Consider the following 19,084-nt stretch of genomic DNA (forward strand, 5'->3'; position numbering starts at 1 on the left):
AATGAAAATAATTAATAACCCAACCAGAATATTTTAAAAGTAGGTAACTCATAGTAAAATATTAGGACACATAGTTTTAGGTCACATTCAAAATGTTACCGTGTCTGAATTCTTTGTGATCACATAACTCCCAAGTTGATCAAATCAGGTTGACGCTCCTGGGATGAGGGGGGGGAGCAGAACGAAGCAGGAGATGGAAGCCAAGGTCTGGTAGTCCTTGGTTGCTTGTCCCGGAGCCCATCTCCCAACTCCCTGATTGGTGGGTTTCTCATCTGTCCTTCAGGACTGTTTGGAAAATTTAAATGCAGCGAGCTATATGAGGCACACTTTAGAAACTGGAAAGTGTTAAACACATTTTCTTGACACGATTGTGAAAGAAAACTTGGTGCCTACAGAAACCATAAAGGGTATGTGAGCAGGCAAGGCTGCCTTGCATTTGTAGAGAACTTATAGTTTTCCCCACATCTCATCAGAGCCTTACTGAGTTATTTGGCAGGCAGGTATTGTCCCTATTTGACAGACAAGAACAATGAGACCCGAGAGATTAAGTGTGCTTTTAGCTAGGGGCAGAACTGAGTGGAGAAGGACTGGCCCTCTGTGCAGTGCTTGCCACTGTGCCCAGTGGGGCATCTGCCATCACAGTCAGAGATGCGACTTGTAGAAAGAGTACAGGATGCTGAGTTGGAAGTCCTTGGGTCTAGCCCCCACCCGGTCTCTTCCTTGCAGTGAGATCTAGACAAGCTACTTATCTTCCCTGAACATCAGTTTCCTCTTCTAGAAAAGAGGAATAAGAATATTTCTATGGTGGACACTCATTCATTTCTTGGAAATAATACTCAGATTTTTGTCTCTAGTCCCCATCTAATGTCCATGCAATACAGAGGCCTTGTCTCCACACCAGATTCTAGAAGTAGGCCCGTGACCCCGTCCAGGCCAATCAGAGTACTGAATTCATGAGCCTCAAAGAAATGCACAAGTTGCAGGTGGCCTGGGAAGAGGCCTGCTCTCTGTTCCCATGGGCCTGGAGCTACCAGAGCCAACCACCACATACAGGCTTAAGAATGAAGCCAACACTGTGCAAGGCAGAGCCAGAAGAAACAGTCCTGATGATATTCTTTGTGCTTCTGATCAACAAGCCATACCTGAAGTCTGGACTTTACAGGCACATGGGCCAAAAACCTTCCTTTTTTGTTAAGCCATTTTGAGTTGGCCTTCCTGTCCCTTGAAAACTAAAAGGTTCAAGACTGATACAATCTCTTCTCAGGTTTGTTGCACTGAATAAGTTATTGTATGTGACAGTGCCCTACAAACAATAAAAGTCTTTTGCAAACAATAAAAGCAGAGTAAAAGTAATATATTATCAACTTATTAGGGCAGCAAATAATAGTATTTAAAGTATAAGCCTAGACCACTTTCGATTATTTATAACTCTGTGATAAGGCAGACAGAGAAGTTATTCTTGAACTTTAGTGTGATGCCCAATGATTTTCAGGAGCATCAGCATTCTGAAATGTGACATGCTAGGGAATGTCGAGTCACTTACAGAAAAGCAGCCCCAGCACAGCACGAATTCTGACAACGACCACAATCTTAGACCATGATGCACTGTGACCATACAGAAGCCACATGTCTCAAAATGAGGAAGAGGTCTCGCTTTCCCAAATTTCACTTCTAATATTTTCTTAAATTATTTGGTAATTAATAAGTCATGGAAGTAAAAAGGGTAAAACAGGTGGGATGGAGTAGCAATGAACAATTAAAAAAATGTATAGAAACTACATATAAATATCTATATGTATATCTACATTTGTATCTATATATAGACTCAAAGGAACTGCAGCAAAAAGAGGTCAAATGAAAGGGAAAAGGGTATCTCACGAATTCCACTGTAAACTGAAGTCACTTCCTCTAAAGATGGTAAGGATGGAAGACATCCGTACTGAGATACCACAGACAAAGCAGTTAATATAGGGACTAGCACCAAGTGAGTCCTCATGAGATGCCCAAGAGGAGGACGTGACCTTCCCCATTTCAGAGATGAGGAAACTGATGCCCTATGAGGCTAAGTCATCTGTCCAATTCCCACAGTGAGGGACAAACCTTTTGCTTCACTCTGTTTCTCTGGGCCAAGTCCCTCTTCCAAGGCCTCCTTTGCTCTGCTTCCTATGAAAGGACCAATCTCTAAGGGAAAGTACTTTGCTGCTGCTCCCTGGGTCAGTAGCAAACACTCTAGGTTTTTGTTTTTGTTGTTTTGTTTTTAATAAAAAGTTGAAGTTTTCTTTTATTCTCAATTGATGACTATGAAACTGTCTTATGCAGATCTAGGGAAGTACCAATAAATAGTTGCAAAGAATGTTAACCTGAAAATGAAATCAGTGAAAAAAATCAAGGAAGTTATTTTGCAGGAAGTACACATTTCACAGGGATTTTCCAGTTTACATTCACCTAACCCTTGAGAACCTAAAAATAAGTCCCACGCACCGCTAGGCCCCACTGTTGAGTTGCCATATGAGCATGATGAAACTTGGAACCTTTAAAGAATTTGCAGGTTTGGGACCTGTGCTTCTTAATGATGGGGGGTTCGCTGACCACTCTGAGGACTGAATGAAAGCTATTTAACTTTGACTAGAAAACTATTAAAAAAAAAAAAAACCACTTTTTTTTTTTTAAATTTCAGGGAATTCATGAATCACAGGTTAATAGTGCCCAGTTTAAAAGCAGAAGGGGAATATCTGTGAAAAATAGAGAGAAACTTAATGGGGACTACCTCAGGCGAGATACCCTACCTTTAGGGGTCTCCTTATTCTAAAATACCTTCTCCCACAGAATCTGTGGTTGAAAAATGCCAACACCTGCAGGAAGGTTGCTAGCCCTTCATTCAGGTTAGTGATTTTTTTCCCCCTAACATCTCCTGTGGCTCAGTGTGTGGGCCTGGATGGGATGGGAGAGGAGCCAGGTGGGTAAAGGTGTAACCAGCTACGCAGGGGGTAGGGCCGGCCAGAAGAGGGCCCATGGTACCTCTGGACACCAGTGGGAACAAGGCAGAAGAGCCAGAGAGAAGACATCACAGATGACTGTCTTATTTCAAAATTCTGAGTGCTCAGAGCTGGCCCTCTGCCCAGAGATGCAGAAGGAATAGCTCTTCCCATTTCTCTTGAATGCAGACAGCAAGACCCCCTTTCCAAGACTCCCATCTCATGACAGTAACAGCTTCTGTGAACTAGTCTGGGAACCTCACCCCATTTATGACACGGTTTCCTTGGGAAAATGAGTACTGAATTCTAAATCATCTGCTTACTAAATGAACTTTCTAAACATAATCCACTTGCACGTCACTCTGTGCTATCACTGTGGGGGCTCAGATGAACATATGAGCTTTTACAAATGTGGGCCTGAGAAGTCTGTGGACTCCCAATTCCTATGTACCTCAGAGAAGAGACTAGGCCCTTTCTCCAAAGCTGTATCTCATTGTGAGTCTATGGGCAGCTGCTGGAAATGAAAGACATTTTAGCTGGTGGTCTCTACCCGTCCTCCTCCTCTGGATGTTGGTTAACAGAGCTCCCACTGAAGGTCACCAGTTTATGCTCTTACTGTATCCCCTCTTCACCACTGACTTGCTGGCTAAATGGGAGTTTATCACTTAACTTTTTTTACCTCTCTTTTTATAGCTGCAAAATGAAGCTGGGCTGGCAAGTGGAGACAAAAAATGAGGGTGCTGAGCTTCTTGGGAAAATAATATGTGCAGATGGATATTCCCATTTCTAGCAGGCAGGGTAAAATATATAGCAATTTGCTAATCTGGTGTTAATGACATTTAAATTGACTCCTCTTCAGGGAAGAATGGAAACAGTAATGATAATATTGGATAAGTGCTTTTGAGTCTAGAAGACATTTTTATATTCACTATCTCACTTGATCCTTAGTAATGGAAGGCTTGTATAAAAGGTATCACTTTTACCTCTGCTTAACAAAACAGGGGACCAATACTCTGAAAAGCCAAATGACTTGTCCAAGGTCATCCAAGGAGTGAGAGAGGCAGTGGTCAAAGCCAGGTCTATTAATTTCAAGTTTGATCTCTTTTCTACTTGTTCTATTCCCTGCCCTGTTTTTCCTAACTGAATCTATCATCTAACTGGTCATCAAAGGAAGATTTTAAGTCTGCACTATGGAGAACAAGCACAAAGGATTACAGGGCCCAGAGACATCCTATTCTCACTTATTCTATCAAACTAGTCAAACTTTGATATGTCCTACTCCAGCTTATCCAGCCCATCTTATTCTAATTCAGCAAAGGGCAGGTTCCTTTTTATTTTTTTCTTAAAGATTTTATTCATTTGAGAGGAATAGCGAGAGAGAGCACTCGCAGGCGGGTGGGGTGGGGGGAAGAAGTGGCGGGGGGGAGGGGGTGGAGAGAAGCAGGCTCTCTGCAGAGCAAGGAGCCAGATGCTGAGCTCGATCCCAGGACTTCAGGATCATGGCCTGAGCTGAAGGCAGATGCTCAACTGAGTGAGCCACCCAGGTGCCCAAAGGGCAGGTTCCTTAGGGGTGCTGGAGACAGGGGAACATGAACCATCTCATTCACAAATACTGCTGGCTAATCTTTGGGGAGAATTTTATTATTAGGAAAGGAGAATGAAACCTCAGGTTACTGTAACATATAAGTGAAGGGTAGTTAATCTTTTTTTAAAATTAATTTATTTCCTTCAGAGAGAGAGAGAGAAAGAGTGCCAGCAGGGGGAGGAGCAGGAAGGGAGGAAAGAATCTGAGGCAGACTCTATGCGGAGTGCAGAGCCCAACGTTGGGGCTCAATCCCACGACCCTGAGATCACAACCTGAGCTGAATTAAGAGCTGGATGCTCAACCAACTGAGCTGCCCAGGCCCCCCAAGGACAGTTAATCTTCAACAAAATGATTTCACCTGAGAAAAAAATTTTATCTTCTTTGTCACAGCCTAGAAAAACTATCCTAGACAGACCAAACCAACCTAGAATATCTCATCCCCACCACCAGCATTTTCAATAGGACACTGCACCTGCCAGCCCATATAAGAGCAGGTATGTGACAGCTACTGTAGTTTCCAATTCAACCCAAAGAAAACAGCCCATCTGTAGGCCCTGTTGAGGGTGGGCCCTAATCTGTTCCTCAACTATCTGGTGACCATGTTCTGACCCTTAACATTGGCCACAGGTGACTGGAAGAGGAGAGGGCAGTCAGCCTGGGGAGGCAGAAGGCAAGATGGTGGGCACTGGAGAAGTCCTGCTACTACAGGGCCAAGGAGAACCTGGTCCCTGGAGAAGCCTCCTGCTTGTGTGCACCCCAAAAGTGAAGCCCCATTAGTAGAGGCAGACTGAGCATGTTTATCCCTTAAACCTAAAAACCACAATTAATCACAACACTGATCAATATACAGAATAAAAACCTCACATTACAAACTAAAACAAATTCCACAAAAATATAAGAAAATATAAGTAAATATTTGTCCAACTATGAGAACTAAAACACCAAGATCATCAAAGGCAGAAATCATTATGGAAACCATAAAAATGAGGACATACACACCTACCACACAGCAATGTCATATAATTGAAAGGTAAACGATAAATTCACTAAAAGTTAACTTTCCTTACTATGTAAGAAGTTTTTAAACAGTCAGAGGAGTCCGTGAAATACAAAAATACCAATAGGAAAATGGACACAAACACACAATTCACAAATGAGTGGGTACTGGCTAAAATAAGTACATAGTGACCTCAGCTATCAAGTATCAAGTATGGAGGGGTACAGACTAGGTCATTAAGAGAGGCTGTCTTTAGGTTGGGAGTTGTAGATAATTTTCACTTTCTTTGTAAACAAAGAATTCTAGAGTTTCTGTACAATGAACATGGACAATTTTGGTAAGCAGTTATTAAGTAAAAAACTAAGTTCAGAACACTGTGGGAAATGTGAAATATGGAAACAACATCTTCCCCGTCAAGGAACTTTTCCTAGGGCTACAGGAATCTCTGGTTAATGGCTTCCAAGGAATTTACCACTAGCATTGTTTAGGAAATACAATAAGATGAGAAGAATGGATTCTTAAAAAGCTTATGACACATTATGAAAAACTTAGAAAAAAATCCACTACTTATTTTTTTGATACAAAAAAAGAGTTCTTTTCTCGAATGATCTGATTTATAGTTAGGCAGAAGTTTCCTTATAAAACATTGTCAATAAGGGTGCAAAGTTAATGCATAGTCTAACTATTAAGGAGTTTATTTCTTCTAAAAACAGAAGGTCTGAAATTTTTCTTTATATATTCTTTTTATCTTTCCTAAAATAAAATGTAGCTCTACCCCTCCATTTTTTTTACCACAACTTTTAAACCTACAAGTGAGGTTCTCTTTTGTACAAAATTATTTTACGGTTGTTACTTAGCTACATTTTCATCTGCTTCCTTGGACAGAAATTCAGTATGAGAAAGGATTTCTGAGATCATTTGATACCCTCCCCCCTTGACTGAGATGAGGGTTAAGGCCCACAGAGGTTCAATTATGACAGCCAAGCTAAAAATAATCTCGGCTAGCACGGTTTATTGCTTCTTTAGACTCGTTCTCATTTCAATTTTATACTCATAAACTAGCAGAATTCTTTGCCATTACACAGTAGTTTGACTCACGTGTTCAGTTTAGTGTTAAACAGTGTCTCCCGCCGGGACATGCCGGTGATTGTCCCCCGAGCTGATACTAACAGCGAGGGCCTAGCACATAGGGCCTGGTGACCGGTGCATCTGCAGAACCTTGACGACTACTGCCACAGCTTGACCACGACCCGAATGGGGCAGGCATGAGGCAGAGAACTCAAGTATCTGAATTATATACCCACTTTCAGGCAGCCCTGGTGTGCTACATGCCATTTTTAATTTCCAAAAGAATCACAGACTTATAGCTTAGATTTAAAAGTAAGAAAATAATTTAGAATTTGGGGCTTTCTTCCGAACAGCAGAGGATCCAAGTGCGCCATTAAGGTGCAGAATGGATACATCGTTAAGAAAAAAAGAGGCTCTATTTGAATTACATTTTTTTTTTTTTTTTAGGTCACCAGGGTAACCTTCAGTACCCGTGATCTGGCAGACCACAAGCTCCTTGAAGGCAGACTACAAGCTCCACTTTCTTATTTTTTCTTTTTTTTTTTCCCTACCAGAGCTCCTGGCACAGAGCCAGCACTCAGCAACTTATGTTCAAGTGTGATGGTGAGAACAGATGGGAAGGATCTCCAGAGGGTAGGAGTGCCTGTAACCAATGCTCTTTGAGATAATAGCTTTGTGCTGACCCTGAAATGCCCCAGCTATATACAGAGTTCTATTTACACAATAAAGTTATTACTTAGTAAAGTAATTACTTTGGTGATTATTGGCTATTCACTTTAATAAAGAAATAATGAAAATAATAAATAATTTTTAATTTCCCAAAAGCCCCAGAGCTTTACATCTGAGGGAAAAAACAGCTTCGACACAGGGACCTGGGTTTGTAAATATGGAAGGCAATATTGTTGAAATGGAATATAACTGAGTGCAAACAAAATTTACTTAATGCTTTTCATATTTCTCAGGAAAAAAAGGTAAGGGAGACAAACGCCACAGAACAAAACAAAAGGTAAAAACCCTTGGAAAGACTTCCCGGCTCCATTCCTAGCAATAGGTCAAACACTGGGGCTACAAGGGCCTCGAGATTTCTTATGAGAAACTGTAGTAAGAAAAATACAGTGACTCATCTCATAATAATGCCCTTTCTTCCCAAAGTACACATCACAATTCCCACATCCCTGGCACATGGGCACTCGATGCAGAGCTATTGCAACACGGCGCATCTCCCTGCAACAACGCCCCTTGGTGGGCGACAGAAATGCCGACGCTGGGGTAATAGACCTCCCTGGTGCTGGGGGAGGGCGTGAGGGGGTGGCATGGCTGCACCGTTCTGCCCTCCAAAGGAGGGAGATTACTCCCCTTTGTACTGCTCGATCTGGAACAGCGGTTCTTTTGTGCAGCCACCTTTAAGAACCGGGGAGCTAAGTGCAGCTGGCTTCCTTCTATACAGGCTGAAAGGACCCCCTGGCAGAGCAGTTCTGAATAGGCACTCCCAGATTTCCTAACCAACTGTCATTTAGATATGGAGGAACCAAAAGGAAAAGGAAAAAGAAAAAGAAAAAAAGGAGAAGGAGGAAAAGGAATCCGCTACTCGAAGCACAAGCGAGGCGCCCAGGCTTTTGCTTGCGTACGGGCTCACTCCCCCATCACTTCTGGGGCCATGGAAGACCGAATTCAGTAAACACTTACAGGAAAATCACTGATGCTTATTGACAAAAACGCACCTCCAATACAGCTATTTAGGAAGCCAATTTCCCAGGCCTTGCCCAGTCAGACATTCCTAGAGAATAACTACCAACAGAAATGAGATGGATCCTGCCCTTTGGTGAATATCAATGTAAACTGATAAAGAATTCAAAGCTTTCCAGAAGTTCAAGGAGTATGTACACAAAAGCCAGATATTACTGGCTTTGGGCATTTGAAGTATATAACAAGGAGTATGCAGGCCTTCTCTCAGACAGAAGGCAATTCTGGGAAGGAAGGATGGTTTATTGAGCCTCAAATGGCTAGGACAGCTGGGCTCTGCAGAGGTCAAACATCAATGAGGTGAAAGCTCCAAGGCACCTGCAGTGGAAGGACCATGTTTTTGGCTTGATGGGCAATTTGCAGGAGGACCCTTTGCTAGGCCTGGATATTTCACTGTTTCTAGGGACAACAAGCTTAAGGAAGTGGTGGACTGGAGGCCTGAAAGGAGAAAGGGGTGCACAGAACCTGTGTCCAGCAAGGGAGCTGGTTAGTGGTGCTACGTGTTAGCTGACTCCCGCGTGCGTGGCTGGGAAAGTGTGTGTATGTGAAGAAGGCACAGTCAGAGGTGCAGAAGAAGAGCAGCTGAAGAGCCAGAGACGGAGCACATGTAAAGAGTTGCTGAAAACAATGAAAGACCCTCATGATATGAACTCTGATAGTGTTATCACTAGAAGTCAGAACATACTGAAGACAAGGGCGCCTGGGTGACTCAGTTGGTTAAGCGGCTGCCTTCAGCTCAGGTCATGATCCCAGGGTCCTGGGATCGAGTCCCGCATCAGGCTCCCTGCTCAGCGGAGAGCCTGCTTCTCCCTCTCCCTCTGCCTGCCTCTCTGCCTACTTGTGCTCTCTCTTTCTATCTCTGTCAAATAAATAAATAAAATGTTAAAAAAAAAAACAACCACATACTGAAGACAAGAAAACTGAACTGGCTTATGTAAAAGGCTCAGACTAGTCAACTCTTCAGAATGAAAATTCTTAACATTTAGGAAGTCCTCCAGATTACAGGATTTATATGACAGCAGCTATAGAAAACTCAGATCTGTATAAAGACCAGTGCCCCTAAGGAGGATAATATTTCACTTGTATTGAAATGTTTTAATTCACCCTTAACAATTTAAGATATTAAGTATTAATATTACATATCATACAAGATTTAATTTCTTCTGTATTCCATCTGAAGCAATGACACTTCCTGGTATAGCTAATTGTTTTCTTAAACCACAGATCAATTTCTTCACTGCTCTGAGAATCAGTTAAGTTATATTATAGTTGTTTGCCAACAGCATTACTACTTTAGTATTTATTAATTTACTAAGACAACTCTAACATCCTGGGAACATTTCAAAGAATACACTTTTAATACTTTTTACCAAATTTGCTTGATTTATGCCATTTAATTGATAGATGAAGAAATAAGGGTCCCACTGGCTTTTCCAAAGCGCTCATCTGCTCCAAACAAAAGCTTCTCTGCTCTTTACTTTTCCTAGGTCCCTATTCACCCTTCTAGTCTCTATGCATTTATTTAAGATGAGGTAAGAAGCTGGTTTTAGACCATGTGGGCCAAATTTCAGATTTCATATGGATTAAAAAATAATAAACATAAGGAGTAATCTAATATTCCCATAAATTACTTCAGAAGCATAATAATCATGTCACACTTCATGTCCAGGTTTCATGTCTGCTAGATTTTTTTCCTCTTTGTTAAAGTTCAAGTAATATAACCAAAAATATGAAAAAAAGTTTGCACACAGATAAGTTCAGATAGATTGGACTGTGGCTGCAACAAGAGACAGACAGACAGACAGACAGACAGACACACACACACACACCCAAGTAGACTCTCTCAAGTGTGTATGTTAAGCTTACAAGACAAAGCTGTAAGCTACAATATTATGGGTGAGTTTTTTGTATCTATTTAACTGCACTGAGAACTCCAATGAAACAGGACCTGATGAAGCTTGAAACTAAGCCTGAGAAAAGAGACAGAAAAGAAGCCCTATCAGCAAAGAAACAACACACTGGGGAAAAGTACTGATTCTCATGAAAATGTCAGTGATTCACCATGGAATAAAATTCAAAAGCCACTGACCCCAATGAAAGCTTCCAGTGGAAACATGTGGATTTTGCTTCATTTCACTGAAAGACTTTGCTTTATCTCATTTGAATATTATCATAAGCACCATCACAGTTTTTGTGATATGTTGTTTTCCCATTTAAAACTGACGTAGAAAAGATAAGGCTGATCAAACTAAATTTTCAAGGGGTCTTCAGGATAAAAAAAAAATAAAAGCAAACAAACCAAAACACATCAGTTAATATTATCATTTTTGGTCCCTTAAAAGATGCACTGAATGATGGATAGCCAAATGATAACTGAAGACAACACTTTTTTCGATTTTTACAGTAAATTGTCATTTAAGCAGATTTATTTATATAATATTTTTGTACATACCAATTCTTCATTCTGACTTGCCAAAAGATCACGACTGAATGACAGCTGACTTACACAGACCACAAATCTGTCAGGAAATACACGGAGCTCTGCACAAAATGAAGAAAAGCAAGTTACTAAAGGCATCAAAAATCTATGAACAGAGAAATGCTTGGTCCCAGATTTTTCAGTTATAGTTATAAGCATGTATGTATCAGACACATGTCTCTTCTCCTCCTTGCCTTTCAGTGTTTGCAATCAGCAGGGCGGGGCAAGCACAGAGCTCTGGGGAGCAACCAGGAGGTTGCAAATTGGTCCACCTGAGCCCCTGGACCATTATATTATAATCCATGAAACCCCCAGGAAGGGCCTTTGCAGCCCTCCCCCTGTGTCAGTTTGCTGTTCTTTGACCAGAACTCACATTTGGGACACAGGATCAACGTTCTCTAATGAGTATGCAGATTTATACAGGAAGAGGAAGAACAGGAGATAAAATCTGAAAACTCGTTGACGTTCTTACTAATTACTTTACTTATCATCTCTTTGGTCAACTGGTCTTAGATCAGTCCCCTAAACTGGTGGGCAAATTCCCTATCTGAATCAGGCTATGAAAATAGCAGTGTCATTAATAGGAAAAATAATAAGGAAATAGTAAAATATGCGATAGCAAAGATCATACAATTACACTACAGTCCACTAATCTATCATTACAACTTCTTAAAGCAAAACCACTGACTTCCGGGTGGAGAAGGCTGAAGGAATCACAGAACTAGATGCCCCAACATTCAATGAAAAAAAGAATACGAAGTGGTAAATGCCATCTGTATCTTTCCTCCTCTCTCATCTGTCTGTCTATTCATCCACGTTCACTTACGCAGCCTCCACCTATCTCTGGAGTGATGTTTAGCTGATGCTAATAGTGTATATTCTGGGTGGCAGGTGAGGATCTTCTTCCTTCTTTATACTTGGTTGTATTGCTCTAATATTTTTATAATACACATGTATCATACTGATATCACAAAGCCATTTTTCTAAAAGTGAAAACTTCCCTCTTAGATGACCAATATTTCTAAATAGGGATGGTATGAATCAGATAAGTGAAGCCTTTTACATACATTGTTCATTTCCAACAATGGATGACAATGTGAGGGGCTGACTGAGGTAATAACACTTAGCCTGATACACTCAGGAGCCAAGCGTGAAGGTGTTGATTACAGAGACACACAACTTAAACACAGTTAACACCATACCACCTGGCTAGGTTAAATTACACCAAAGGCCTAATGAGTTAATGTTCTAGTAATAGCCATCTCCTTAACCTCTCCCCTAGACCACCGCTGTGTCCTTGGTGATCACTCTTCCCTATTCTATTTTATCCTACTCAGTGCAAGCAGGTTACCAGTTCTAAAAAAAACAAAACAAAAAAAAACAGCTCCACTTATCCTGCTCAAAACCCCATCCTGGCTCCTCAGTATCTACCACAGACCTGCAAACTTCAAAGCCCTCCCTGAGTGGGACCTAAGCTATCATTCTGGTCTTACCCCCATTAGACCTCCCCATTTCAGAAGTCTGAGTGTGTTGAAACTCTGACCTCTCATGGATGTTTATCTGGTTAGGAGACTAGGGATAGACTTTGAAAAACCAAAGATAAATAAATAAAAGTCATTAATATCTATTCATTAATTCTTTTTTTAAGATTAGTTATTTAGTTATTTATTTGACAGAGGGAGGAGGGAGAGAGAGAGTACAAGCAGGGGGAGCAGCAGAGGGAGAAGGAGAAGCAGGCTCCCCAATGAGCAGGGAGCCTGATGCAGGGCTGATCCCAGGACTCTGGGATCATGACCTGAGCTGAAGGCAGAAGCTTAACTGACTGAGCCGCCCAGGGGCCCTTAGTCATTAATTGTTAAAATTTCTTAAAAAAAAAAAAAAAAAAGATTTTATTTATTTATTTATGAGAGAGACAGAGATAGAGAGACAGAGAGGGCGTTCCTATGTGCAAGAGTAGGGGGTGGGGCAGAGGGAAAGGGAGAGGGAGAAGCAGATTCCCCACTGAGTGCAGAGCCCAACACAGGGCTCAATCCCAGGACGCCAAGATCATGACCTGAGCCAAAGTCAGATTCTTAACCAACTGAGCCACCCAGGCAACCCCAATTCTTAAAATTTCTTAATGAAATAAGTGGTAAATAGTCTGCTTCTCACTTTCAGGAAGAGGGAACTGAGCCACAGAATTCATTATCTGCCCTCTGCCCAAAACCTAATATTGCAATACAACTCAGTAGATCAGAATTCAAATTCAAAATAATCAGTTCTATCCAATAATTCCTCTGATTTGTCCTTCCATTTCTTCTCTGAAAAATAAGAATGCCAAAATGATTAATTTTGAACATTTGGGGGCCAGGTATTGTATAAACAGAAAGCAACTTCCGTATACCTTTTCTTTGCTTAGGTCATAACTGAGATTTTTATTGTTTTAATATTTAAATAAAGTAAAGATTTAGGCAGTAACTATCTCTACCATACAGAGTAGCTAGCCTTCATTTTAACAGACAGATACAAGGATACCTGGCTTATTTTACTAAGAGAATTGAACAAAGTGGAAAGCCCCATTAAGAGAGTAATGTATTTGAGTGACACTTAAAGTTTAAAAAGTGCAGATCATTGTTAAGATTCCAAGAGCAAATCTCCGTACAGTTTATTTTCAAAGTCCCTGTTTCATATCTTATATATTAAAACCATCCAAGGAAGTTCAGTTAGATTTTCTTTCCAATGTTCAGATCAGCTTGGAGAACTGTCATTAGCATCTGACTTTATTGTTGTTGGCTGGACGTGTTTGACATCATTTCCCCAATGGACTTCTTGACTTGGGGAAATGAGGAGGGAAGCTGGCCTTGTTACACACCTAAGAAAGGCTCTGACAGCTCTGGGCTGGGAAAGCATTTTCTCGTGTACACACTTGTTCTGTATCCCAGGGACTTGGTGTGCACAGACAAAGATGAAGTGATTCATAGTTTAACTGCCTGTCAAATCACTCTGGAAGCTCAATGAAAGTGCTGAGATGCAGCAGGAGAGTGAAGCACAATGTGGCTCGGCTCACAGTTCTCAAAATCAGTGAAAATTAAAAAACAAAACAAAACAAAAATCACAAATGTTTAGAAATATTCTTAATTACTACTTCAATTTCACAAAGGCAATGAAGCAAGTTGGAATCTTGGTTCCTTAATTTTCATTCCTCTCTAGAGCAAGTTAATAGTGCAAAATGCCTGACAACTCAAGAAATCAGTTTCTTACCAGTCCTCTGTGAACCCCCGAAACAGTGAAGGCGTATCCCTCTCTTGAGGAAATAGGCTGTGATTTGAAAGCCATAACCTATAAAATGAAAGAAGACATCATTGGACTACAAGCTTGTTTGCCAGTGAATCCCACAAGCCTCCCGAGTGCCTACTACATAGTAGGTGCTCAATAATTATTTAGCAAATGAAAGAATAGAAGGAATCAATAGAGGGACTCACTTGAGAGGAAAGAGTAAACATTACAATCTGAGCTCTTCTAGCCTGGCCAGAGCACCTGGCTGGGATGGTCTCCCATCCCTGAAGTAGCTCAGTTACTTTATCTGTTCAATGAATTCAACCAAGAATTCTCTACCCAGTAAGGTTATCATTCCAAATTGAAGGGCAGATTAAGAGCTTTCCAGATAAGCAAAAGGTAAAGGATTCATCACCACTAAACTGGTCCTACAAGAAGTGCTAATGGGCCTTCTTTAAGCCAAAGGGAAATGGCACTATTAATTATAACCAAATATATACATTTGATTATAAAATATTAAAAACATATTTGATTATAATTAATTTATATTATATATTCATAATATATATTATATATATTCACATATACATATATACGAATGAAAGTAAAAAATCTTACTGGAAAAGGAAAATATATAACAAAGATAGTGGACAAGTGCTTGTAAAGCAAGCATGAAAGTTAAAAGAAAAAGGTAGTAAAATTCCTTCAAATTACAATAATTAGTTAAGGGCGGCATAAAATAAAAAGATGCAAGATGTGTCATCAAAAAATATAAAACATGGGGGAGGAGTAATAAGGTAAAGCTTTGGAATGTATTTAAAATTAAGTTGCTATCAATCTAAAACAAACTGCTACTTACATATGATATTCAATGTGAACCTCATGGTAACCACAAGGAAAAAAAAATATTCTTTTGTGTAAATACACAAAAGAAACTAAACTAACCAAGAAAAAGAGAGAGAGAGAAAGAATTCAAATAAAATCAGAAAGAGGAGAAGTTACAACCAATACCACAGAAATACAAAGGATTGTAGAGAGACTACTATGAAAAATGATACGCCAAAAAACTGGACAACCTAGAAGAAATGAATAAATTCCTAGAAACCTACAATCTTCCAAGACTGAATAATAAAGAAATATAAAATCTAAACAGACCAGTAAGGAGATTGAAACAGTAATCAAAAACCTCCCAACAACAAAAGTCCAGGACCAGATGGCTTCACTGGAGAATTCTACTGAACATTCAAAGACTTAACACCTATCCTTTTCAAACTCTTCCAAAATTTGAAGAGGACAGAAAGCTTCCAATCACATTCTACAAGGCCAGCATTACCCTGATACCAAAACCAGACAAGGGCACCGCAAAAAAAGAAAATTAGAAGCCAATATCCTTGATGAACATAGATCCAAAAATCCACAACAAATATTCGCAAAACATATCCAACAATACATTAAAAGAATCATATTCCACGATCAAGTGAGATTTATTCCAGTGATGCCAGGATTGTCCAGTATCTGCAAATCAATCTATACTGCACATCACATTAACAAAATGAAAGATAAAAATCACAAGATCATCTCAATAGATGCAGGAAAAAAAATCTGACAAAATTCAACATTCATTTATGATAAAAATTCCCAACAAAGTGGATATGGAGGAAATATACTTCAGTGTAATAAAGGCCTTATTTGACAATCCTATAGCTAACATCATACTCAATGGTGAAAAGCTGAAAGCTCTAAGATCAGGAACAAGACAAGGATGCCCACTCTCACCACTTTTATTCAAAAGCAATATTAGAAGTCCTACCACAAATATTAGGCAAGAAAAAGAAATAAAAGGCATTCATATCAGAAAAGAGGTAAAACTGTCGCTACTTGCAGATGACATAATACTATGTATAGAAAACTGTAAAGAATCCACCAAAAAACAAACAAAACACTGTTAGAATAAATGAATTCAGTCAAGTTGCAGGGTACAAAACCAATACACAGAAACCTGTAGTATTTCTATACACTAATAACAAAACATTAGAAAGAGAAGTTTAGAAAACAATCCCATTTACAGTTGCACTAACAAAAGAATAAAATACCTCCTAATAAATTTAAGCAAGGAGATGAATGACCTGGAGACTGGAAACTTTAAGACACTGAAGAAAAATAAATGGAAACATACTGTGTACTCAGACTGGGAAGAATTAATATTGTTAAAATGTCTATACTACCCAACACAATCCACAGATTCAATGCAATACCTATCAAAATTCCAGTGGCATATTTCATAGAACTAGAACAAATAATTCTAAAATTTGTATGGAACCACAAAAGATCCTGAAAAGCCCAAGCAATCTTGAAAAAGAAGAACAAAGCTGGAGGTATCACACTTCCTGACTTTAAACTTACTGCAAAGCTGTAATAAATAAATTTTGGTATGGATACAAAGACAGACACACAGATCAATGAAACAGACAGAAAGCCCAGAAATAAACCCACACATATATGGATAGTTAATATATGACAAATGAGCCCAGAACATACAATAGGGAAAGGGCAGACTCTTCAAGAATGATGTTGGGGGGAGCCCGGGTGGCTCAGTTGGTTAAGCGACTTCCTTCAGCTCAGGTCATGATCCTGGAGTCCCAGGATCGAGTCCCGCCCGCACTGGGCTCCGCTGCTCAGCGGGGAGTCTGCTTCTCCCTCTGACCCTCCCCCCTCTCGTGTGCTCTTTCTCTCTCATTCTCTCTCTCTCAAATAAATAAATAAAATCTTAAAAAAAAAAAAAAAAGAATGATGTTGGGAAAACTGGACAGCCATATGTGAAAGAATAAAACTAGACCATTTTTGTGTATAATAATACACAAAAATTAACACAAAATGCATTAAAAACTTGAATATAAGATCTGAAACCATAAAATTCTTAGAAGAAAATGTAAGTGTTAAACTCCTTGACATCAGTCTTAGCAACATCTTTGTGGATGTGATTTTAAAGACAAGGGAAACAAAAGTGAGAGCCCACAAATTGGACTCCATCAAACTTAAAAGCTTCTACCCAGCATAGGAACGAACCATCAAAAAAACGAACAGGCAACCCACTGAGTAGGAGAAGTTTTTTGTTTTTTTTTTTTTTGCAAAGTATATATCCGTTAAGGGGTTAATATCTAAAATACATACAAAATTCATTTAACTCAATGACAACAACAAAACAAACAACCTGATTAAAAAATGGGCAGAAGAGAGGCACCTGGGTGGCTCAGTCAGTTAAGCATCCAACTCTTGATTTCAGCTCAGGTCATGATCTCAGGATTGTGAGATCGAGTCCTGTGTTGGGCTCTGCACTGAGCATGGAACCTGCTTAAGATTCTCTCTCTCCCTCTCCTTCTGCCCCTCCTACCCTTCCCCCCTCCCCTCTACAAAAAGGGGGAGGGGCAGAAGACTTGAATAAACATTTCTCCAAAGAAGACATACAGATGGTCAACAGGCACATGAAAAGATGCTCAACACCACTATCTAACAGGCAAATGCAAATCAAAACCACAATGAGAAACACCTAACATCTGTCAGAATGGTTATTTAAAAAAAGATAAGAAATTACAAGTGTTGGTGAGGATGTGGAGAAGGGAACCTTTGTGCACTGTTAGTGAGAATGTAAATCCGTGTACCCACTAAAAAAAAACACAGTGGGACGCCTGGGTGGCTCAGTTGGTTAAGCATAAGCCTTTGCCTGAGGTCATGATCCCAGGGACCTGGGATGGAATCCCGCATTGGGGTCCTTGCTCAGTGGAGAGCCTGCACCTTCCTCTGCCTGCTACTTCCCCTGCTTGTGCTCTCTGACAAAAAAATAAATAAAATCTAAAAAAAAAGAAAGGAAAAAAAACCATAGTGGCCTCAAAAAATTAAGAACAGAACTACCATATGACCCTGATATTCTACTCTGTGGTATTTATCCGAAGACTATGAAAACACTAATTCGAAAAGATATATGCACACCTATGTTTATTGCAGCATTACTTATAATAGCCAAGATGTGGAAACAACCTAGGTGTCCATCGATAGATGGATAAAGAGAATGTGGTACATTTATACAATGGACTACTACTCAAACATAAAAAAAAAAGAATGAAATCTTGCCATTTTTGACAATACAGGTGGACCCTTAAGGTATCAGACTAAATGAAATAAGTAAGGCAGAGAAAGACAAATACTATATGATTTCATTCATATGTGGAAAACCAAATAAATGAACAAACAAAATACAACAAAACAACAGACTAGTGGTTACGGGGGGGGGGGGGCAGTGAAAGGGTGAAGAGAGTTATCCGAATGTTATCTGGATGATAAATAGACCTATGGTGATCACTTCGTAATGTATACAGATGTCAAATTATAAAGATGTACATCAGAAATTTACATTTAAAGAGAAGAGAGCATAGTCAGTGAAATACTACATTGCCCCTAAAAATGAATAAACTACAACTCCAGGCCCTATCAGAAAAAAGTCTCACAAACAAAATTTTAAGTAAAGAAGCCTGGTACAAAGGAGTACATTCCATCTGAAAATGGAGACATTACCATTCATCTCATAGGGTAGCAACAGAATTTCACAAAAAGTACCAGCATGGTTCCTTCTTCTCTCCCTCTCTCCCTTCCTCCCTCCCTCCTCTCTTCCTTCCCTTCAAGCTCACCTCCAGGTATAAACTACTCTGTTGATGACCTTCCTGGAAAGATTAAGGACGATTACCCCTCTTTAGGGGAAGAGGGGTAAGCATCTCCAGGTTCTAAGACAACCTCAGAGATAGTATTATATCCATGAAATTGGAAGGGCCAGGAGTTATAAGAGGTGGTCTCCAGGACTATCAGACTCTTCAAAATCCATGATTATCATTGTTCTGAAATAACTTTTATATATATGTGTGTGTATATATATGTATGTATATATATATATATATATATATACATACATATATACACACATACCACAAAGA

The 19,084-nt window shown here is 39.8% G+C and overlaps 1 protein-coding gene across 1 annotated transcript in view; it reads right to left on the reverse strand.

Annotated features, from left to right (window-relative positions):
- Nucleotides 1-19,084, reverse strand: part of LOC110579692 (SLX4 interacting protein) — a 117,973-nt gene that overhangs the window by 8,441 nt on the left and 90,448 nt on the right. Inside the window, exons 5-6 of the mRNA XM_021689341.1 lie at nucleotides 14,088-14,165; nucleotides 10,821-10,909 (exon numbers count right to left, since the gene is read on the reverse strand). Coding sequence (XP_021545016.1) covers nucleotides 10,821-10,909; nucleotides 14,088-14,165 — 167 coding nt within the window. The remainder of the gene's footprint in view (nucleotides 1-10,820; nucleotides 10,910-14,087; nucleotides 14,166-19,084) is intronic.

The sequence above is a fragment of the Neomonachus schauinslandi genome, chromosome 10, assembly GCF_002201575.2.
Source record: "Neomonachus schauinslandi chromosome 10, ASM220157v2, whole genome shotgun sequence".
Taxonomy (NCBI): domain Eukaryota; kingdom Metazoa; phylum Chordata; class Mammalia; order Carnivora; family Phocidae; genus Neomonachus; species Neomonachus schauinslandi.